General features: G+C 43.4%; 1 protein-coding gene across 6 annotated transcripts in view; it reads left to right on the plus strand.

Moving 5' to 3' along the window:
* Nucleotides 1-24,059, plus strand: part of ASIP (agouti signaling protein) — a 67,419-nt gene that overhangs the window by 28,717 nt on the left and 14,643 nt on the right. For 3 of the 6 annotated variants that reach the window (XM_084853867.1, XM_084853866.1, XM_084853864.1), the window contains one exon: nucleotides 19,990-20,150. In XM_084853867.1, coding sequence (XP_084709993.1) covers nucleotides 19,991-20,150 — 160 coding nt within the window. In that variant the 5' untranslated portion in view covers nucleotide 19,990. Of the gene's footprint in view, nucleotides 1-6,157; nucleotides 19,010-19,989; nucleotides 20,151-24,059 lie in introns of those variants that run through there. The other 3 variants (XM_084853862.1, XM_084853865.1, XM_084853861.1) reach the window with 2 other exon arrangements.

Raw genomic sequence — 24,059 nt, forward strand, 5'->3', positions numbered from 1 at the left:
CTGGCACCATATACGAGTGTGACCTTCGGAATATACCCCAGAATTCTCTGCAGTATTTAGGAATTTCTGTGTAGTCAAGTTGAGGTCAAAAGTATTTCCCACAGATAGAACATTTGAAACCTGCCTATCTAATTGAGCATTAATATTTCTGAAGGTCCCTTTTATCTCCAAACTGTTGAAGAACCTAAATACATTATTTTCATTTATTTTGCTGTCTGTTTCCCGCCTCCCAGCTGAGCAGAGCAGAGCAAGCTGCTCCAGCTGGTCCAGGGACTACAGAAGCAAGTGAGCTCCCAGAGAGAGAGCGACCAGAATGAGCAAACAGGGGGAGCAAACAGGAGTTGGCCAGGGGAGTTCGGCAGGGGAGGTCAAGGGGGAGGCCCCTAACATTTTTTTTTCTTTTTTAACTAACTTTTTCTTTCATTTATTTGTCTTGTAACACACACTTCCACACCAGTGGGACTCTGCTTTTAACCTCTACTGAGTAGAGGAGCAGGCACAGGCTAGTCAAGAATAATCACAAAGCTAGACACAAAAAGGGAATAGAGGCTATGGAAGGACAAAACTCTCCAGTGGTGGTGACCTGCAAGATGTGTGCAATGTTTGTTTTCTTGCCTGAGAAAAACATGGCCTACACCTGCAACAAGTGCAAGTTGATCACGCTGCTGGAAGAAAAAGTAAGTGGACTGGAGCGGCGACTGTCGACCCTCCAGGGAATAAGAGAACACGAAGAGTTCTTGGACAGACTGGGAGAACTACAGCAGCAAAGGGAAGACCAGAAGCTTGAAGAGCAACAGCAAGATGAGGCAGAAGTGGGAAATGCTGAGGGGAAGAAAAGTAGAAGATACTCCTTGGAAAAGGGTGACAGTTAGGAGAAGAAGAACTAGACGCCACTCTGCACCAGTGGAAGCAGTGAAGCTGTGGAACCGATTCCAGGTACTTGCGGATGAGACTGGAGGGCAGCCTGTAGAGCAAGAATCACAGGGGAACCTACATGAGAGTGAGCAAGAGGCTGAAGGTCAATCAAACAGAGGTGATGAAACCCAGGCCTACAACAAGAAGAAGAGAAGAGTGGTAGTAGTGGGAGACTCCTTGCTGCATGGGATCGAGACCCAAGTATGTTGCGAAGACCCGTGGACTCGCCAGGTATGTTGTCTCCTAGGAGGACGGATTAGAGACGTGACTGAAAAGTTGCCTGCACTCATAAAGCCCACTGACAGGTATCCCTTTCTTCTCATCCATGTGATTTCTTCATAGCCAAGCGGAGCTACGGAGAAATCACGTCAGACTTTGAAGCTTTGAGAAGTAAACTCAAGAACTTTGGGGCCCAGATAGTTTTCTCATCCATAGCTCCAGTAGTTAGAAGAGGGATAGAAAGGGAAAGAAAAATAATCTGGGTGAATGACTATCAGGCTGTCTTCTGGGGATGAGGTCTTTGAAAATATTTACAGATGAATATTTTTCTGTGTACCTGGGAAGCCCCCAAGAATGCAGATGCGACTACCTTGTCTGTGGGCAACTGTGTTCCATTCCCCTGCTGATAGGCATACAGCCATCAAGTTATGCGATCCCTCCCTGCAACTCTATGTATGAATCAGGGCTGATAAATTTCTGACAAATATTTTAACTTTTTCTTTTTTGAGCGCCTCCTGAACAATTTGAGCGCCTCCTGAACAAAGCGCATCTTTAATGAGCTTCCGTCGTGCATTAAAAACGTGGTTGTTCAGGCAGGCATTTGGGGTGGGTTAGGGTATTTTAAAAAAAAAATTATGGTAAAATTTTATTGTTTTAAATTGTTTATGGTGGGTTGTACATCGCCCAGAGTGGCTGGGTGACCAGTCAGATGGGCGATTAATAAATTTAATAAATAAATAAATTGGAGAATTTCAGTCCTTCTGTGGAAAATATTCAGCAAAATGGCCTCCCCAATTTCGCCTTTCACAAATAGGGCGGAGAGTTTTATATACAACTGTGTATCCAGTTCTAATATTGTTTGGTATTTTAATCATATTGAAGGAAGCAATGGGCTGCCTGGGCCCTACTCCTTCCAATCCTCCTTTCTTAGTTCCTCATTGCTATCTCCATCTACCAGTCACAACAGGGTTTTATTCAGTCTTAAGTGAGTTTACATTTTTCAGAAGAGATTATTTTGAGAAATTTTCCGAGAGTTTGCTTTTTCACCCCTATCCAAACTGTTGGGAAAATTCATCTCTCCACCCACCCCACGAGAATATTCAGCGAAACGCCCACTCCCAATATGTCTGCCTATAAACAGAATGGAGAATTTGGGGAGGCCACTTTTGCTCAGCCATAGTAATGCACCAGTGAATGTTCAAAGTGATGTGAAGGCTACCTTCTTTTAAGAATTGGTCTGCCATCAAAATACTACTCTAACAACCTTTGGAAGATTTGTAGGTGACTACTGGGAAAAGCCCCTTCATGGATCACTGCCTTGTTGTGGCAAAGGGGCTTGCGTAACTCAGTGAAGCCATAAGCTATGCCGTGCAGGGCCACCCAAGATGGACAGGTCATGGCAGAGAGTTCTGACAAAATGTGGTCCACTGGAGAAGGAAATGGCAACCCACTCCAGTATTCTTGCCAAGAAAACCCCATGGAACGTATCACAAGGCTAAAAGAGATGACGCCGGAAGATGAGCCCCTCAGGTCGGAAGGTGTCCAATATACTACTGGGGAAGAGCAGAGGGTATTTCCAAGTAGCGCCAGAAAGAGTGAAGCGGCTGGGCCAAACCCGAAAGGACACTCAGCTGTGGATGTGTCTGGTGGTGAAAAGAAAATCCGATGCTGTAAAGATCAATATTGTTTAGGAACCTGGAATGTTAGATCAATGAATCAAGGTAAGCTGGAGGTGGTCAAACATGAGATGGCAATATTGAACATCGACATCTTGGGAATCAGCGAACTAAAATGGATAGGAATGGGCGAATTTAATTCATGTGACCATCATATCTACTATTGTGGCCACGAATCCCTTAGAAGAAATGGAGTAGCACTCATAGTCAACAAAAGGGTGGGAAAAGCAGTACTGAGGTACAATCTTAAAAATGATAGAATGATCTCAGTACGAATCCAAGGCAAACCATTCAACATCACAGTAATTCAAGTCTATGCCCCAACCACTGATGCCGAAGAAGCTGAGGTTGATCGGTTCTATGAAGACCTCCAACACCTTCTAGAACTAACACCAAAAAAAGATGTCCTCTTCATCATAGGGGACTGGAATGCTAAAGTAGGAAGTCAAGAAATCACCGGGATAACAGGCAGGCATGGCCTTGGGGTACAAAATGAAGCAGGACAAAAGTTAATAGAGTTTTGCCAAGAGAACACGCTGATCATAGCAAACACTCTTTTCCAACAGCACAAGAGACGACTCTACACATGGACATCACCAGATGGTCAATATCGAAATCAGATTGATTATGTCCTTTGCAGCCAAAGATGGAGAAGCTCCATACAGTCAGTAAAAACAAGACCTGGAGCTGACTGTGGCTCAGATCATGAGCTGCTTCTTGCAAAATTTCAGCTGAAATTGAAGAACGTAGGGAAAACGACTAAACCATTCAGGTATGACCTAAATCATATCCCTTATGAATATACAGTGGAGGTGAGGAATAGATTTCAGGGATTAGACCTGATAGACAGAGTGCCTGAGGAACTATGGACGGAGGTCCGTAACATTGTTCAGGAGGCAGCAACTCAATCCATCCCAAAGAAAAAGAAATGCAAGAAAGCAAAGTGGCTGTCTGATGAGGCTTTACAAGTAGCTGAGGAAAGAAGGGAAGCAAAAATCAAGGGAGAAAGGGAAAGATATATCCAACTGAATGCAGAGTTCCAGAGAATAGCAAGGAGAGACAAGAAGGCCTTCTTAAATGAACAATGCAAGGAAATCGAGGAAAACAACAGAATGGGAAAGACTCGAGATCTCTTCAAGAAAATTGGAGATCTCAAGGGAACGTTTTGTGCAAAGACAGGCATGATAAAGGACAAAGAAGGCAGGGACCTCACAGAAGCAGATGAGATTAAGAAGAGGTGGCAAGAATACACAGAAGAACTATACAGGAAAGATCTTAATGTCCCTGATAGCCATGATAGTAATGTCCTTGATAGCCATGATAGTGCGGTCACACAACTTGAGCCGGACATCCTCGAGAGTGAAGTCAAGTGGGCCTTAGGAAGCATTAGTAACAACAAAGCTAGCGGAGATGACAGTATTCCAGCTGAGCTATTTAAAATCCTAAAAGATGATGCTGTTAAAGTGCTGCATTCAATATGCCAACAAATCTGGAACACTCAGTAATGGCCGCAAGACTGGAAAAGGTCAGTTTACATTCCAATTCCAAAGAAGGGCAATGCCAAAGAGTGTTCAAACTACCGCACAATTGCGCTCATTTCACATGCCAGCAAGGTGATGCTCAAAATCCTACAAGCTAGGCTTCAGCAGTATGCAAACCGAGAACTACCGGAAGTACAAGCTGGGTTTCGAAGAGGCAGAGGAACTAGAGATCAAATCGCCAACATTCGCTGCATCATGGAGAAAGCAAGAGAATTCCAGAAAAACGTCTATTTCTGCTTCATTGACTACGCTAAAGCCTTTGATTGTGTGGATCACAACGAACTGTGGCAAATTCTTAAAGTGATGGGAGTACCAGACCACCTTACCTGTCTCCTGAGAAACCTGTATGAGGGTCAAGAAGCAACAGTAAGAACCGGACATGGAACAACCGAGTGGTTCAAAATTGGGAAAGGAGTACGACAAGGCTGCATATTGTCACCCTGCTTATTTAACTTATATGCAGAGTACATCATGGGAAATGCCGGGTTGGATGAATCACAGGTCGGAATTAAGATTGCCGGGAGAATTATCAACAACCTCCGATATGCAGACGATACCACCCTAATGGCAGAAAGTGAAGAGGATCTAAAGAGCCTCTTGTTGAGGGTGAAAGAGGAGAGTGCAAAAGCTGGTTTGAAAATCAACATTAAAAAAACTAAGATCATGGCATCTGGCCCTATCACTTCCTGGCATATAGAAGGGGAAGAAATGGAAGCAGTGACAGATTTTACTTTCTTGGGCTCCAAGATCACCGCAGACGGTGACTGTAGCCATGAAATTAAAAGACGCTTGCTCCTTGGGAGGAAAGCTATGGCAAACCTAGACAGCATAGTAAGAAGGAGAGACATCACCTTGCCAACAAAGGTCCGTCTAATCAAAGCTATGGTTTTCCCAGTAGTAATGTATGGCTGTGAGAGCTGGACTATAAGGAAGGCTGAGCGCCGAAGAATTGATGCTTTCGAACTGTGGTGCTGGAGAAGACTCTTACGAGTCCCCTGGACTGCAAGGAGGTCAAATCAGTCCATCCTAAAGGAAATCAACCCTGAGTGCTCATTGGAAGGACAGATACTGAAGCTGAAGCTCAAATATTTTGGCCACCTAATGCGAAGAGAAAACTCTCTGGAAAAGACCCTGATGCTGGGAAAGACTGAAGGCAAAAGGAGAAGGGGACGGCAGAGGATGAGATGGCTAGATAGCATCACCGATGCAATGAATATGAACCTGAGCACGCTCCCGGGAGAGTGCGCAGGACAGGAAGGCCTGGTGTGCTATGGTCCATGGGGTCACGAAGAGTCGGACACGACTGAACGACTGAACAACAACAACTGGGAAAAGGACCTTCTCAGTACTGGTGCCCTGGTTGTAGAAAGTTTTCACCCGGGAAACTCACTTGGCCCCTATGTTGGTATAATTTTAGCACCAGGTGAAGACCTTTTTATTTTTCATAAAACTAAACCACTTTATCTTCTTAAGGTTCTTACACTGATGTTTTAAATTTTGGATCCCACTGCTTTTCATCTTTAGTGTCTTATGTTTTTGAGTGTTTTATTGTGCTCTTAATTTTATTTTGTGAGCAGCCCTGAGCATTTAAAGGGTGTGATTTACATCCACATAATACCATAAATCATTCCTCCCACCACCACAATTCCTGCAGAGTAATGTGATGTTTTCCCCCTTGTATATTACATTTCCCATCGGTAAATCAGGCTTCTCAAGAATATCAGTATCTGGCAGCAGCGCAAACACAATGAATTCTTGATGTAGATAGATGATGTTTTCTTGCCTTCTGGTGACACATGCTTGTTTGCTCTTTATATACATTTGAATTAGTTTCAGTCAGCATGGTCTTCAATGATGGCCTCTAGCTTGGATGGCTTTAAAAGGAGATTGGACAAATTCATGGAGGATGGATCGATCAATGACATAGTGACCATGTGAAACCTCTAGATCTAGAGGCAGAATATTGATTGCTAGGGAGCACTAGCAGGAGAGGTCTATGGCTTTCATGCCCTGCATAAGGGGTTCCAGGAGGCATGTGGCTGGCCAGCATGGAAAGCAATATTGTGGACTAGATAGATGTAGCTTTGGTCTGATCCAGCAGGATTCCTCTTCAGTTGTTATGCAAAATGTCCATCTTGCCCAGACTAATAGTAAAAATCAACACATCTCCTTTGCTCTCATGTCTTTGACATTGTAACTTTTAGGGAAGGGGTTCTAATCAGTGGAGGCTGATGGCTCCAATGTCAGTGTGGCAATAAAATGGCTGCCAAATTGAATTCCCTCCAGAGGAAAATTCATATCTCATCAAACATATAATCAAATAAACTACAGCTGAGCCCTGGATAGGGCCCAGGAAGCCCTGACAATATAAGCCTTCAGTTTCAGCCTAGCCAGCCTAGTAACAATGCTGTTTCTTCAGCTCCTAATGCCTTGTTTCCATGACCTTGACTCGTGCTTGGACCTCTATATTATCGACCTTGGACCTCTGCTTGACACTGCCTCTGGATTCTGATTATACTTGCCTGCTATCCTATGCACTTGACCTTGACTACATTCCTGACTTATCTCTCAACAATACTTATTTGCCAGTAAAAATTCTGCTTTGCTCTTGGCCTGCTTAATTGACTCCTCCATTGCAATTAACTGTGTGCATGTGTTTGCATAGCAAGAAGCTGAACAGGATGGCATTGTTTCAAGCACTGGCTAAGTATGTCGCCAGAGTCCCCTGAGCCCCATGCAGGGCTCAGCTGTAGTTCTTTATAGCCCTCTGGCAAGAGTCCTACTCTTGAGTTGTTTCCTCTTAAGGAGTCCCTCTCTGCAAGCAAACACTCCTTCTCAAGGGAGCTCTACTGGCCTACCTCTAGAGGCAATGACACTCATGTAGGCCAGGGGGTTGCTCAGCCTCTGCCTCAGAGGCAAAGCCCCTTGCTTCTTGCTGGGGTGGACCTGTGGCCATCTCCCCCGAGGGCCCAGGCTCCTCCTGGGCTTCTGACATTGGCTGATATGGAGTCCTCTTGATCTCTGGGAGCTCTAGCTCCTCCTGTGAGGAAGATTCCTCCACTGGGGGCATGACAGTGAGAGGGAAAGCACTGCTGATTTACCAACCCATCCAAGCAAGCACTCCTTCAGCATTCCAAAAGGGCAGCCTATCAAACTAGACATATCTGGGGACAAGCTTTAGGCTTGTGTCCACACTTACTTTGTCCAAGTGAATGGGGCTGTTGTAAGACAGTGGTTGCTGGCCATCTTTATGAACAACTCTTCCAGAAGCAATGGCCTTCTGTGTCAAGCTCTTATGTTGTAATGCCAAGAAGGCCTCCCAAGGTGACCAGGAGGAGGACGATGGGTCAGTGAAATGCGAATGCACTAAAAGTGGACTACTGTGTACTGGATTATGTCAATGTGGTGGTGACTGCAATAACCGCTTAGCATTATGAAGAAGCAATATTGCATTGTATAAGATTGTAATGCAGTGTATTACAGATTGGCTCAGTTTGTTGCTGGTTTTGACACAATGCAATTATAGTTATACTGTAAGGAAAAATTTGGCCTAGTAGAGAGACTTTTATGCCCATGTTACACACATTTTATGCTGAATAAGCTATTCCCTTGCATGGAATATTGATCTGTGCACTACTGTGAATTTTAGTGCATAAAGTTTTATGAGATTTCCATTCCTATCTTTTGCATGGAACAATCTGTTACAGTAAACTGCCAGTTGTCATGTTGAAAATTGACCGGTGCAATTTAAAGTTACTAGTTCCACATCTGAGATTGTTAATATTGCTGTCAGATAAACTTCCACCAGGTTTCATGACCATATTACGAAAACAGCAATCCTGTTGTAAACTGGAACATATTATCTCCATCCTATTTTTTTAAGCCTTTCCCTGCATCATAGTCCCAGTCCAGATTTGAGACACAGAGAGTACATTCAGCATGTCACCTACTTCGACCCTAAGTAATAGTGCCGACTTGATTTGATTCATATGCTTGTAACTCACTGTCCTTTTGGCACAACTGAAGAAATGTTTCTAGCTTTTGCATACAAGTTTAAAGATTCTCCCCAGGCTTATGTTGTAAGTATTACAAAGTATTATAAAATTAGTACAAATATTCCATGCATCTCCTCTACTGCTAGAGGCCATCATTGAAGACGATGCTGATTGAAACTAATTCAAATGTGTGTAAAGAGCAAGCAAGCATGTGTCACCAGAAGGCAAGAAAATATCTGCCTACATCAAGAATCCATTGTGTTTGCGCTGCTGCCAGATACTGATATTCTTGAGAAGCCTGATTTGCCGACAGGAAGTGTAATATAAAAGGGGGAAAACATCACATTACTCTGTTCTATTTAACTGATGTGTTCCCTGATCAGTGATGATGCTGTGCAATGTCACAAATTGTCCTTGCTTACACCTTACCCTCTACACACCCACACTTTTCCTTGGTCAACAAGGAGGCTTCACGTTGTCTTGGTCCCGTACTGCATTATGAAGCATCTAGCCTTACTGATAGAAGAGGGCTCTCTCTCACTGCTTAACCCATCTTGCCAGCTACTGAAGTAAGCAACAAACGGGCGTGGGTCAACTTACAAGAGCATTCCTCTAACAAAACAGGCTCAACAACAAACAGTTGTTATTGTTGTGTTGCAAATAATTGCCCGGAGAGCTTGTGAACCATCCAGAGAGCTTCAGCTATTGGGCAGTATAGAAATGTAATAAATAATTATAAAAATAAAAAGATTTTTTTAAAAAACAACAGTAAGGCTCAGATGCTTCATAAAGCAATACAAGGCCATGACAACATGGGGCATCTTTGCTGGTCCCAGGCGCTCCATCCTCCCCATCTGGATTTGGCCTGAAAGACCCAGGAAAAATGTGGGGGCATAGAGGGTAAGTTGTAAGGAAGCACAATTTGTGACATTACACAACATCATCACTGATCATGGGGCACGTCTGTTAAGGCATCAGCCTAAACTTCCAGTTTCCCAGTTTTGTGGAGCTTGAGTCAACATGAGATAGCCTTAACTATGGTCTTAAACTGGCAGGGTTTTTTAAATCATTGAACAGAACTGTACGCAAGCTTTTTACAATAACCAGTGCTTTAGCACCTTGTATATATATGTGAATTCTTACACATCTGACAACACTGGCTTAACTCATCTATCTGCGGTATTAGCACAATTAAGCCAAACATTGCCAGAGGCTTCATTTTTAAAACTTGTTTTATTGATTATGGGTTGTATCCAATGGTGTCCTTCCACCAGCAGGTAGAATTTCCCCTCTCACCTGCAGTCCCCCATATCTGCTCCAGAGGGTTGGGGGATCTCCAGAGCAGAGTTGGGAGTGGGGGTTGGAGGGGGAAGAAGTGGCAGGGAAAGTCCTATTGCACAAGCATAACATTGGATTTAGCCCACTAATCCCAACATACATGTGCTAATGTAGTTTGGAGAGTGTCTTACTCCTACATCCATCTATCCATGATCCTTCTCTCCATGAATTTCACCCCATCACAAACACCTATAAACTTTAAGGCCACACTATTATAGCTCTCTGTATCAACTGCTTGACATCCATTTTGCTTCCAGGTCCAATTCAAGTAATTGGATTGGGTATGTTCAGAAAATTTTGATATTGGTTATTTGGTCATGAAAAGTTACACCATGGTGATTATGGCTAAGCCTCCTAAACAATGGTTTGATCATAATATGTGGCTGTCTTTTTTTTAACTAAACTAAATGCTTAAGGGAGCAGACTGATGGCTTGTCTGGCACATTGCTATTGTTCTTAGAACAACCAAATACCAGCTGTTACAATCTACAGATGAGATTGCCTCAGTGCTACATTTACACATACCTGTATGCATAAATCTGTATAAATGAACACGCATTCTTTTAGCATTCCTGTATCTTGTGTGTTTTTAGTTAGCTGCAAAAAGACACTTGGTTCATGCCCCAGTCTTGCTAAGAAGCGTATGTCCATGGAAGCAAATTTCTGAGCAAATCTCTCTGACTAGATGAGGAGCTTGGCACGCAAACAGGTGCCTTGCAAATGATTCCTTCACCAATTCCATTGATCAGGTTGGCCCAGTCAGAAAACCAGCAGAGGTTCTGATCGAATTACCAGGAAGAGAGTGAGGTCTGATTTGAAATCAATGAACTTGACTGATTTTTTGATTCCCATAGCCTTAATCAGGTGTTCAGTCCACACAATTAACTGCATGGACTAGAGAGTGGGGCTGTGCATGCTGGTTCCACCCCCACCATCATGTCCCTGTTGGCCCCACCCTTCTACCACCTGAGTGGTGGAAGGAAATGTCTGTAAAGGGGAGCCTGCTGTACATGTGTAATCTCTCCCCATTATGTGGAATCCTGATTCATTCAGGGCTCCACATCATGGGTGGAGCCTACTGATGTACCTCCTACTTCCTTCAACATACATCCCCACACACACATGTGGATGAGGGGGGCAGGACAAGCAGAAATGTGATTGTGTGGATTGAATGCCCAAAGAGGGCTTTTGGCCTTCTGTATTCTGTGCCCTACACATCATACCCACGGGTTCCCACAGAGATCTGTATTAGGACCAATGCTTTTCAACCTGTTCATAAATTATCTGGAATTAGGAGTGAGCAGTGAAGTGGCCAAGTTTGCGGATGACACCAAATTATTTAGGGTGGTTAAAACAAAAAGGGATTCTGGAGAGCTCCAAAAGGATCTCTCCAAACTGGGAGAATGGGCAACTAAATGGCAAATGCGGTTCAGTGTAAGCAAGTGTAAAGTGATGCACGTTGGGGCAAAAAAATCCCAACTTCAAGTATAGCCTGATAGGATCTGAGCTAGTGGTAACTGACCAAGACAGAGATCTTGGAGTTGTGATGGACAGCTCAATGAAGATGTCAACCCAGTGTGCAGCCGCTGAAAAAAAGGCAAACTCCATGTTAGGCATAATTAGAAAAGGGACTGAGAATAAAACTGCCAACATCATACTGCCCCTATACAAATCTATGGTGCAACCACACTTGGAATACTGTGTACAGTTCTGGTCACCACACCTAAAAAAGATGTTGTAGAGCTGGAAAAGTGCAGAAAAGGGCAACTAAAATGATCAAGGGGCTGGAGCATCTCTCCTATGAGGGAAGGTTACACCAGCTGGGATTCTTTAGCTTGGGAAAGAGGAGGATAAGGGGAGACATGTTAGAAGTCTACCAAATTATGCATGGTGTGGAGAACGTGGATATGGAGACATTTTTCTCCCTTGCTCAAAATACTAGAACCCAGGGTCATCCTATGAAGCTGATTGGTGGGAGATTCAGGACAGATAAAAGGAAGTACTTCTTCAAATAGTGCATAGTTAAACTGTGGAATTCGCTACCACAGGAAGTAGTGATGGCCACCAGTTTGGATGGCTTTAAAAGGGGGTTAGACAAATTCCTGGAGGAAAAGGCTATCAGGGCAGGGGCTACTAGTCTTGATGGCTATGTGCTACTTCCAGTGCCAGAGGCAGTGAGCCTATATAAACAAGTTGCTGGGGAACATGGGTGGGAGGGTGCTGTTGCACTCATGCCCTGCTTGTGGGTCCCTGGTCAACAGCTGGTTGGACACTGTGTGAACACAATGGTGGCCTAGATGGACCCTTGGTTTGATCCAGCTCTTCTTATGTTCTTATACCCAGTCCAGGATAATGACTGCAGCTCTTTGACATGCATAATTTCAGCTTGTACAGAAAAAAGCATTAACATTCCTGTGAACAAAACTTCCTTTCTACCTTAGCATCTGTTCACAGCCCTTTTGCAGGCCTTGTGGGAGGCAGCAGAAAAACTCCCTAAGAAATTTGAAACAAGTATTCCGCTTCTCCACTGATTTCCTTTCACCCTGTGTTTATGATAACTGTCAAGATTAGGATGTAAATCCTACTAGTCAGCACAATATAGCCACCACACAATATATCCACATACATATGTAGCTGAAGAGAATCTGTACAAGGCTACATCATGTTTGATTTTTGAAATGACATTGGCCTGAACTTTTGAATTGGCCTGAACTTTTGAATCCCTACGATGGCCAACTTACTTACTTATTTATTTATTTATTTATTTTATTTAAAACATTGGTATCCCGCCCTATATCATTAAGATCTCAGGGTGGCATACAAATAAAATCAATTTAAACACTATAATACAATAATGTAAACAGCTAAAACATATTAAACATTAAACAAGCTAATACCAATTAAAATCTAAAACAATAAAATAGTTTAAATTGCGTGCTACTTTAGGGAATGCATTTAGCCCTCAAAAGCTTTGGTAAAAAGGCCATGTTTTTACTTAGCGATGAAATTAAACCAATGTCTGCGCCAATTAGGCCTTCAAGGGGAGGGCATTCCACAACTGGGGTGCCACAACAGAGAAGGCCCCCTCCCACATCCCACCATAGTATATGTCTCGCACTGGTGGGATGCAGAGGAGGGCCCCTCCAACAGATCTCAGTCCTTGGGCAGGAATATATAGGGGGAGGTGCTCTCTCAAATATCAAGGTCCCAAGCCTCTTAGGGCTTTAAATGTCATCACCAGAACCTTGAATTCCGACCAGAAGTGTATTGGCAGCCAGTGCAATTCCTTTAAAACTAGTGTTATATGGTTTTTATGAGGTGTTCCAGTCAGCAATCTAGCTGCTGCATTTTGCACTAGCTGCAACTTCCGAGTCATCTTCAAGGGCAGCCCCACATAAAGTGCATTACAGTAGTCTAATCGGGAAGTTACCAGTGTGTGTACTACTGTGGCTAGGTTATCCCTGTCCAGGAAAAGCTGTAGCTGGTGGATCAGCTGAAGCTGGCCCCCAGTACTCCAGGCCACGGAGTCCACCTGGGGCTCCAGTGACAGGGATGGATCTAGGAGTACTCCCAAGCTACACACCTGCTCCTTCAGGGGGAGTGCAACCCCGTCCAGGACAGGTCGCTTACCCAATTCCTGGACTCGGGAACCACCAATCCACAGAGCTTCCATCTTATCAAGATTCAGCTTCAGTTTATTGGCCCTTATCTGGCCCATTATAGCCTCCAGACACTGGTCCATCACCTTCACTGCCTCAGCCGATTCCAACGACAAGGAGAAATAGAGCTGAGTATCATCAGCTGAGTATCATCACTACTCTGGTGACACTCCACCCTGAAACTCCTAATGACCTCTCCCAACAGCTTCATATAGATGTTGAACAGCATGGGGGAACGAACAGAACCCTGTGGCACCCCACAGCTTAATTGCCATGGGGTAGAACAGGAATCCCCCAATACCACTCCCTGGAATCGGCCCTGCAAGTAGGAGTGGAACCACTGCAGCACAGTGCCCCCAACTCCCATCCTGCAGAGCCGATCCAGTAAGGCACCATGATCAATGGTGTCAAAAGCTGCTGAGAGATCCAGGAAAATCAACAGGGTAGCACTCCCCGTCTTTCACACAGAGTAGGTCAGTAGGGATGTACGAAATCCCTCACCTCCAGTCTGCCGGGGGTCCACGGGGGGGGGGGGGAGGCGATCCGCTCCTCCCCTTCGGAATCCTTGCTGGCCGGCTCCACTCCGTGGCAAGTCTGCAGAGCCACCAGCCAGCTCCGTTCCACAAGCAATACGGCTGCCATTGCAGTCCGTATCGCTGTCTGAGTGGAAAGAGGAAGTGATCCGGATGCAAATGGCGTCTGCTACGCCATTTGCGTCCCCGTTTCTTCTCGCGATAGGCTACGCATCTTTATTTGCATAGATATTTACGTAGCCTATCATGTGAAGAAAAAAAACAGGGACACAAATGGTGTCCACTACGTCGTTTGTGTCCCTGTTTTTTCACGTGATAGGCTATGTAAGTATGTAAATAAAGATGCGTAGCCTATCACGAGAAGAAACGGGGAGGTAAATGGCATAGTGGATACCATTTGCATCCAATCACTTCCTGGTTCTGCTCAGGACAGCGGAACAGAATCGGCCGGGAGGGGAGATTTGGCCTGTTGCATCCAGGGTGGCAGGGGTAAGTAAATTTGTTCCGCCATGGACTCTGGGGGGCCAAAGTCACTGGAATTCGGCCTCATTTGAGTCCGTGGCAGATTTTGCGGCCATCCCTATAGGTCAGTCAGAGCAATCAAGGCCATTTCAGTGCCGTACCCTGGCCTGAAACCAGACTGAAATAATCAATTTCCTCCAAGAACATCTGAAGCTGCCCAACCACCACATGCTCAAGCACCGTTCCCCAAAAGGGGATATTAGCGATGGGGTGATAGTTATCACATACCTCTGGGTCCAGGTAGGTCCTCTTCAGGAGAGGGTGCACTACAGCCTCTTTCAAGGCGGCAGGCCTTGAACTCGGACCCCATTTTGCAGGCATTGTCTTTTTCTAACACTATATGGCAGCCCTTGGAGCTTGTTATTGTCATGAATTTACAGATACAGAGGTCACAGAATCATAGAATAGTAAGGTTGGAAGGGGCCTATAAGACCATCAAGTCCAACCCCCTGCTCAATGCAGGAATCTAAGTCAAAGTATCCTTGACAGATGGCTGTCCAGCTTCATCTTGAATCGCTCCAGTGTGGGAGAGCCCACCACCTCCCTGGGTCATTGGTTCCATTGTCGTATTGCTCTAACACTCAGGAAGTTTTTCCTGATGTTCAGCCGGAATCTGGCTTCCTGTAACTTGAGCCCATTATGCCGTGTCCTGAACTCTGGGATGATCAAGAAGAGATCCTGGCATTCCTCTCTGTGACCACCTTTCAAGTACTTGAAGAGCACTATCCTATCTCCCCTCAGTCTTCTCAAGGCTAAACATGCCCAGTTCTTTCAGTCTCTCCTCATAGGGCTTTGTTTCCAGTCCCCAGGTACAAGAATTGTGTTTCGTTTTGCAAATAATCTGAACTTGCTCTGTTCCCAACCCCAAATGAGAATGCATTTTTTCAAAAAATGTTCTCACATTCCAGAACTTGTAACTGCATTCAAAAAATACACATTTCTGCGCACATTTTTCAGAAGTATGCACTTCTCCCATTTGAAATCTTCACTTTTCCTGTTGGAACAAACCAAAAAAACATGTTACAAATGAAAACAGGAGTGAGTCGAACTGACCTCCAAAGTGAAGTTCAGAGAATTTGGGCATGCTCAAACATCCCTTGTTCCCTCAGCCCTATTTACAGACATTAAGCTGATGATAGTGAGGTGTAGATATCAAAGCAGCAGCAGGCATTGTTTCAGTGGCAATTCCCTGTTGTAAAATAGGACTAAAATGTCCCATATGAAGTCAACTGTATTAAAATGATAGAATCTTACATGCAGGGTGAAACCTCAAATTAAAATAATCTGGGGATGGATGAGTTGGTCCAGGTCACTTTCACATGTGTTCACTCATAAATCTATTCTAACCCATTTCTGCGTTAATCTGTAATTTTATACACACACAAACACACACAGACACAATATCTGCATGAAAATTCACATTTGAGTAGATATTTAAAAACACATTTCTGAACATGTTTTCCTCCCTAAATACACATTTCTAGACATATTTTCTTTCAAAATACACATTTAAAACACATTTTGATACTTCTTTGAACTGAGAATTATGTCAGAACATTCCAGATGTGTGAAAGCAGACAGGTAACTAACTTGTGCACTGGTCCTGGAGGTGCGGATAAGGTCAGTTTGTATTGGAGCTCACAAAGATCAGATTCCTTAAGCATCTCTCTTAAAAGGCCTAAATGGTTGTAAATTTAGGAGGAAGAGGATTATGTACACCACCTTGGGTTCCTTAAAAGAAGGTGGGATATAACTGAAAGAAAGAAAGAAAGAAAGAAAGAAAGAAAGAAAGAAAGAAAGCAAGCAAGCAAGCAAGCAAACAGAAAGGCTTGAAAATTGACTGTATGTTATTGTTCCAAAGAATATGTCTGTACCTTAATTTCTTCATTTTAATTTGCACGAGTGTTTTATTGGAGCCTGTTAAAGCACAAAGTTTTAATAAGTAGCCAACCTAGACATTGGCGTAGGCTGCACAATGACCTGTTCTCCTCATACCCCAAGCACGACACACTCTCCCACTCATAGGGTTGGCATTTCCATTACTAGTGAATCTCAGCTTCCCACTTCCCCAGTTGGTAGGGTGTTTCAGGGTGACAGCCATTTATAGGACATTTATGAGGAGAGAATCTGGGGACTTGCTGCTTTTTTGTAATCTCTCTATATTTTTACACACACATGCAAGGTGAGTGTGGGCTAGCAGGCAAACACCCAGACATACAGTGCTACTCTTTAAAGCAGCATTCATTCATTTATTTATTACATTTCGATACCGACCAGCAGCTGAAGCTCTCTGGGTGGTTCACAACAAATTAGTTCCCCCACAAAGCAAACAGCATGTGCTTGGAATACCACAGCTAGCTGTGGGTATTCAAGGTTTGGTCTCCTTCACTAGCTGCATTCTAACTTCAAGCTTTCCTTCTAGCTACATTAATGCAGCTGGTAGGTGTGCCCAATAGCTTGCAGCTACCAGTCATCGGTATTTATCAAAGGAATATGTCTTCTAGCCATCAGCACTCATTAGCAAGCTATATTAGAGGTAGACATCTCTGCACATGATGCAACACAATAACATTCCCATAACGCTCCCTGATGTTGCTGTCCCCTTAATTAGCACAGGAATTAATATTTATCACATTTATATCCCCTTTTAATATACAAAGCATTTTGAAGTCTCTAAGACTTCAAATGGATGTATGGCAGGAAACAGTGAACTGTTGTGCCTAATGTGGTCAGTTTGGTCTGCGTGTGCAAGACTCAAGTTCAAGTCTTTGCTCAGCCAGAATGTAATCTCAGTGATTTGCGGCTTCTCAGCCTTCTCAGGGGAATTGTCATCCTAGATAAGAGGTGATTAAGTCATCCATACTGAGATAAACTTCCCAATGAACACTGTACTCCGACTTAGCAAAATGCCAACCGGAATTCTGGAAGGCAGAAGAAGTACATGAGCATCCTTGCCATGCCTGGGGGCAGCAGAAGATGCACCGGAGAACTGCCTACCTGCCACCCTTTCCAGCACTAGCATCCAGAACAAATGTTCTACCTGTCTAATGGATAACTTAGCACTGCTCTGGATGCATATGTTCTATTTAGCCTTCAGCTCATACATCTTTATATAATTTAAACTGCAGGCCAAGGTCAAACTGTCATGCTCAGACCTTATCGCAGGGTCAGGCTGTTTTAGACCAGTTTACCCAACACATTGGTCTTTCTAAACTGATCTGTGCATCTTTGACTTAAAGCAAATTGATATACCAATAAACTGGTTCTGTCCTTCACCACTTACAATCACAAAAAAATAATAGGTTGAAGGAAAGATATGTATATATAACAAAAATAACTTATAACAAACATATAACAAAATTTTAATATAAATACTAATATCTCACACAAAATTAAAACAGCTGACTAGCAGTCAAAAAACGCCGATCAATACATCACATACATAAGCTGTACACAGGGCTTCTTCACATGGAGCGTCTATCCTGCTAGTGAGAGTGCTCACTCGCAGAAGGTTGTGGGTCCTTTTCATAATGTCATCAACCTCCAGAACACATACAGAGATATTTCCGGGTTATTCAATCTCAACAAGATTTGGAAATAATGAACTATTTAAGTCTGATTGTTACGCTATTAAAACAGACACTAGATGGTGCTGTTTCATTGATCTCTATGGAATCTTGAAAATTAAAAACTTCCCCTCTCAGCCACCGTGTGGTCAGCATCTGGGAGCCGGATGGAAAGGCTCCATAACAGGAGGACAGGGTGTTGTTTTTTTTAACGTAACAGCAGCCCTTGTCACAATAACAATTTCCAAATCCAATGCTGTACGTGTATACAATACCAATGTCCCAAATGCATCTTGACCAATCTGGTTTTCTTCGGTAGGAGAAAATATAAACAATCATTATGGCCCTTACTAAAAGAAAATTAGCCTGATGTTTGAATTCCTACACGGAACCAGTAATTGTTACATAATACAAAATCTGAGATCAATACCATGTAACTGCAGGTAACTGCAAAGCAGAAAAGGGGGGGAAGAACATTCCCTCCTTCATTCAAAAATAACTAATTCCTTCTGCCTGAAGCAGTTGTTCGTTTATTTTGGTTATGGTAAACCTGTTGTTCTAAAGTTTTTAAAATGCTAACACAACCAGCTAACTCACAGAGATGGCTTAGACACTGTGCATGACCAAATGGTTTTCAGCAAGAGTTCAACTCATTCAGGTGAGCCTGAATTAGGGATTTGCACAATTAATTTAATTTGACACTTTGTTTAATAACTAGTGCATTAAAAAAAAAAAATAGATAAGGCCTCAACAGGACCAATCAGCTGGTCCAGGCTATGGTCTATTTTAACATGTGGCATTTTGCCAGAGAATTTTCCAAGATGTATAAAAACAGACCAAAAAGAGTTTTATGTTGGTAATGAGGCTGAAGCACGGACTTACACTGCATGCTTCCTAGAAGGGAGTCTACTGGTCAAACTTTGCTCTGTAGTGTTTTTTATTTTGTTATTTTGTTTTATCAGCAAGTTTTAAGATTAATGCTGAACACCAATGAACAGACTGATTGCTCTTTACAAATGCATTGGAATGAACAGCTCCAGAGAAGGTAACTATTAAACCATATGTATTTAGATATCACGGTCATCTGGAGTAATTGAATAATATGAATAATGAATAGTACTCTGATTTTCCTGAGATATGTCATTTATGGTATGTTTGCAAAACAAAAGGGTTTGGCTGAGATATTTTGTTCTATTTAATTAATTTGGCATGGTGTTTCTATAACAAATTAATGGCCACAATGTTGCACAGAATGAAATGCACTTGAGCGCTTTGATTTCAGGGGGCTTCTGCACACTTAAATGTGATTGATCGTTACCAAGTAATGCATATGGATTACAGTATGTAAGATTTGTTCTGGTGTTGTGTATTGCGTAAAGGGCTAGATGGAGAAAGAATGGAACAATTATATGTATTGACTATTGTTCTGATTCATTTTTTAAAAAAACTCTGTTTCTGGAGTAACATATACATTATGTTCAGTGTGGTGTGGTTTTAACATTAATAAATAATAAATGAATGAATCAAAGGAGGCACATTTCATAAAAAGTATTAATTTAGCGTAACATTTGAATGTTACACCAAATTACAGTCTTTTTCTTAGCAGAGGTGGTCAATAGAGTTCACTTGTTCTTGGAACCTTCCTCCAAGTCTTTTTCTTGGGGAAAATGTTGTTTTTCACCATGAAATGTTCCACAAAGCATAAGCAAGAGATTTCAACTGTATTTCTTCTAATATGTACCAGTCCTCAAATATGATGCAGAGTTATTTGATTGCAAAGTTACTGCAGATCATTCCATAGCTATAACCTAACATCTCCAAACATTGGATATTAGGGACATTGCAACTTAATTTCAACACAAGGTGATTGGGTTGGTTTGAGGTCTTTTTAAGCTGCAATGTAGTAGAACTTACTTACAGAATGTATGAAAAAAAATAACTCCACCTTTATATGCACTGCCCTTTTTTCTTCAGATATCTGTGATACAAACCATAAGATGTATTTTCTTTCTCCCCCACCCCCAGAATGGAATATAGGAATCTTCTCCTTGGCTTCCTTCTGTGCTGCACTTTGCTTACGGTCAGCTATTCTTACATGATATTAGAGGAAAAGCAGAACATGGACAACAGTATGGCAAATAATAACAAAATCAAGTTCCCAGATCTCCAACCCATCTCTATAGTAGGTCAGTAAAAATCAACCATTTGGAATTTTAGGGGGGTCATCATATGGAGCTTTTATCCTGCTACTGAGATGGCTCTCTCTCCGACGTTTGTGGGCTCATTACATGACATTGCTAACATCCAAGGCGCCTCCCACCATTTCCCCCAGCCTATCTCGTGTTTTCCCCAAACACAAAAAATGTGGTATTTTTCCCAGCCCACAGAACAGGGGCACCATAACCTCCCCGTGAAATTCTCCAATAGCAGAAGAAACTGCTGTGTCTGCTGCTGTGGCCGTTTGTTTTCAGTTGTTGGGGGCGCAGTCAGGATGACGAAGGCACTGAGGATGATGGGAGCGGGGTTGCACAGAAGGAGACCCGAGCAGGTTGGACAGGCGAGAGAGCAAGAATCGCCTGCAGATTGCGACTCCTGCCTCTGCATTTCTCAGTTGGAGGGAGAAGCGGGTAAAATGCCTCCCTGCAAGGAAGGGAGACGCATCTGATCCCCACCCCACCAAGCTCAGAAGCAATGTCCACTGTTTTTCAGAGCACCCTATTAAGTTCAGTGGGACTTACTCCAAAGTAAGTGTGCCGAGGGCTGCAGACTTATAGGGTGATCTTATGGCTACTCAGAAGTAAGTCCCATTGAGTTCAATGCAGCTTACTCCCACATAAGTGTGCCAAGGACTGCAGACTGGCAGCACAAGCTTACATTTTATGTCTACTCAGAAGTACGTCAGAGGTTTCCTGGGGCTGCGAGAAGACAGTACAGCAGAAGTTAAGCTACGAAAACAAGACTCCCCACCCCCTCCTTTGCACACATGCCAGGGAGGGAGGGAGGCACTCCCTCAGTTCAAGCCAGGTGGCTGCCGTGGAAAGGAGCCCTTCCTAATCCTGCAAAGAAACCGAAAGCAGGAAGCTCCGGAAAGGATGTGTTTTTTTGTGGGGGGGTTGCTTAATGTAGGGACACCCTAAGGGGAGAACTTGGAGCCACATAACTACTGCTGAAAGTAGAAGCCACGCATCTCCTCCTCTCCGTCCATTCCCAAAAAGTGTGACATAACGTTGTCATACTTCTGAGTTTCCCTTCCACCAGTGGCATCCTATGAAATGGAGTAGGGTCCACATCATGAGTTTTATTTTGCTACTTGTTAATGGACAGAGAGGAACAGGAGGAGGAGATGAAGGCTGCAGGTTTGGACAGCTATCACACAACTACCTCCAGTCTTGTTGTTGTTGTTGTTGTTGTTGTTGTTCAGTCGTTCAGTCGTGTCCGACTCTTCGTGACCCCATGGACCATAGCACGCCAGGCCTTCCTGTCCTGCGCACTCTCCCGGAGTGTGCTCAGGTTCATATTCATTGCACCTCCAATCTAGTTCTGCCCTAAGAGGAAAAAAATGAAAGGGTTTCAAGAAAACTAGACACAAATCTAATGATTTTGACAATTTTATTTTCTCTCGTCAACAGAGGCTTTAAATCACGGCAGAATTTTTTTCACAGTAAAAGATTTGAACAGTAAACTAATTGTTTCAAGGTGGCCATTTTCATTTTGTTCCAGTGCTTTAATTCAACCATTTCTATATTTAAAACAGCTCTAATGGGAAAATACAATGTGTTCCCATTATAAACATAGTGAAAGGAAGACCTGTATCACAAAGGCCTAGATAAAAAGAACATGGAGCCTCGTTTCTGTAACCTATATGCCACACGGCCTCCTCTGCCTGCATGCACAGAAAAGATGTTATACAAGTAAATACCCCTCCCTGCTCATAGCAGATGTGGAAGAGCTCCCTGGGCTTTTGTCTGCCTCTGTTTTAAATCTGTTATGCAAGGGCAGGTTTGACATAGGGGCTTGGGAGTATGGTGGCTCCCACTTTTGCCTTATTAGTGTGTGCGTGCTCAGTTGAAGAGTCCTGTGATAACTTGCTTCTTCACTTTATTTCCTTATGGCTCTGGGCTGGGTTAGCCTGCTGTACGGAGCACTCCTAAGCTGGGGAGGAGGCTCGTTGGTGGAGGAACCACCACTTCCTAAGCCCTGCTAGCTCGCGCCACCCAGAGAGGAAGATGGGAGGGAATTTCCCTCATCAGCTCTTGAGCTGGTGTAGTTTCCTGCTCTGTTAGGGGAATGAGGGAGCCAAGGATCCTGTGAATCCTCAGCCACCCCTGACACACCCTCAAATCTCCCCATTGTTGGATGACATCAAGAGGACCTCCATGGACAGACCTTCCTCTCCACCTGTGGAAGGAGAGGTCCATAGCATCTAATGGCCCCATCCCAGGACCATAAGATTGACCTTTAATGGTATATCTAATATTTTGGTATACTGGCTGATGAAAGTGTGTATTTTTAACCAAAGTATGTCTGCCCCTTGTTATTATTGAAATGTATTGTACTGCAGTGATGTATTGCTTTAATGTTTATGCATTTTCTATTATGTTTATTAATTGAATTTTTCCCCCTTAAGTATTGAATTGAAATGTTATTGACTTATATTATTGGTTGCTGTGTTTGAAATTATTGTTTTGGTATGTTAGCTGCTTTGCATTTCCTTTTAGATGGAAAGATGGAATACAGACACTGAAATAATTGAAATATGAGTCAATAATAGGAACCTGGACACTGCTTCATATGATGTCATATACTAAGGAAACAAGATCCATAGGACTGAGCGTGAAGGATTTTTAAAAGTGCCAAGGACAGAGCAGGATAGGTTCAGGCTCCTCACAAAAATATCTGTAGATCATTAAAACATAGCAGGGCTGCCAGTTTACCTGGACAACAGTTCTAAAGTATATTTAACCTAGTATTGAATCCAGCCCTTCCACTTTGTTTTGTTTTGGTTTAAATACTAGCCATTTGGGTTAAGCAGCGAAAGAAAGGAACACATGACAAACTCAGTTGATTTCTAAAATCAACAGCCTTTTTTCTATGATAGGGATGTCACAGGCACCCAACACAGGGGTGGAGTCCGATGGACTCCCTCCACCCCCCGGTTCAGCTTGCTGGACTGGGGTCTGCAGACACCGCTTGGCTGCCCACCCCCACTCATCGCGTGAGCCGCTGGATGGCCTGGTGAGCTCCACGCAGCTGCCAGGTCCCCTAGCAAGTCGCCCTTTACGCAAGATTAGAGGCATGACTGGACCAGTCACACCTCTAATACTGAGTAAATGACAACTTTACAGCCGCCATTTGTGTAAGAGACCTTTTACACAGAATAACGAGCCACCATTTTTACACAAAATGGTGGCTCGCTAGGGGACTGGGCAGCCAGACAGAGCTCACTGGATGCTCGTCCAGCCATCCAGAGGCGGCAGGCAGGCTGCCGGGCAGGAAGTGGCGGTTCAGTGAGCATCCAGCAAGTGCGGATAGGGTGAGTCCGTCCATCCCTAGTACTTGCAGCCCAAACCACGACAATCTCACTCATGCCTCTGTCATTTTTAAAAGAAGCATAAAGCTTTCCAGTGCTACTCAAACTGAACCCATATGAACTTCACCACATCACCGAGCTACGAGATGAGTCAATCAAAACATCAAGGCTAATTTTTATAAAGGCACTTCATAGGCATGCTACGATTAATGGGAATACATTTGCTGTTCATAAATAACCAATTAAATCAAATTGAGAGTAAAGTAAATCCAGCATTTAAGCAAAATATGGGTTTCATAACTGACCTGAAGTTGATAAAGTGCGCCATGATATCCTGATGAGCAAACTAGCTCAAAGTGGGCTAGATGAAACAACGATCTGGTGGATCCACAGTTGGCTACAGAATTGGATTCAAAGAGTGCTTATCAATGGGACCTTCTAAAACTGGGGAGAGGTAACAAGTGGGGTACTGCAGGGCTCAGTCCTGGGCCCAGTGCTCTTCAACATTTTTATGAATGACTTGGAGGAGGAGGTGCAGGGAATGCTGATCAGATTTGCAGATGAC

This window comes from Heloderma suspectum, chromosome 4, assembly GCF_057233095.1.
Source record: "Heloderma suspectum isolate Gila_16-S chromosome 4, 16-S_ref, whole genome shotgun sequence".
NCBI classification, from domain to species: Eukaryota; Metazoa; Chordata; class Lepidosauria; order Squamata; family Helodermatidae; genus Heloderma; species Heloderma suspectum.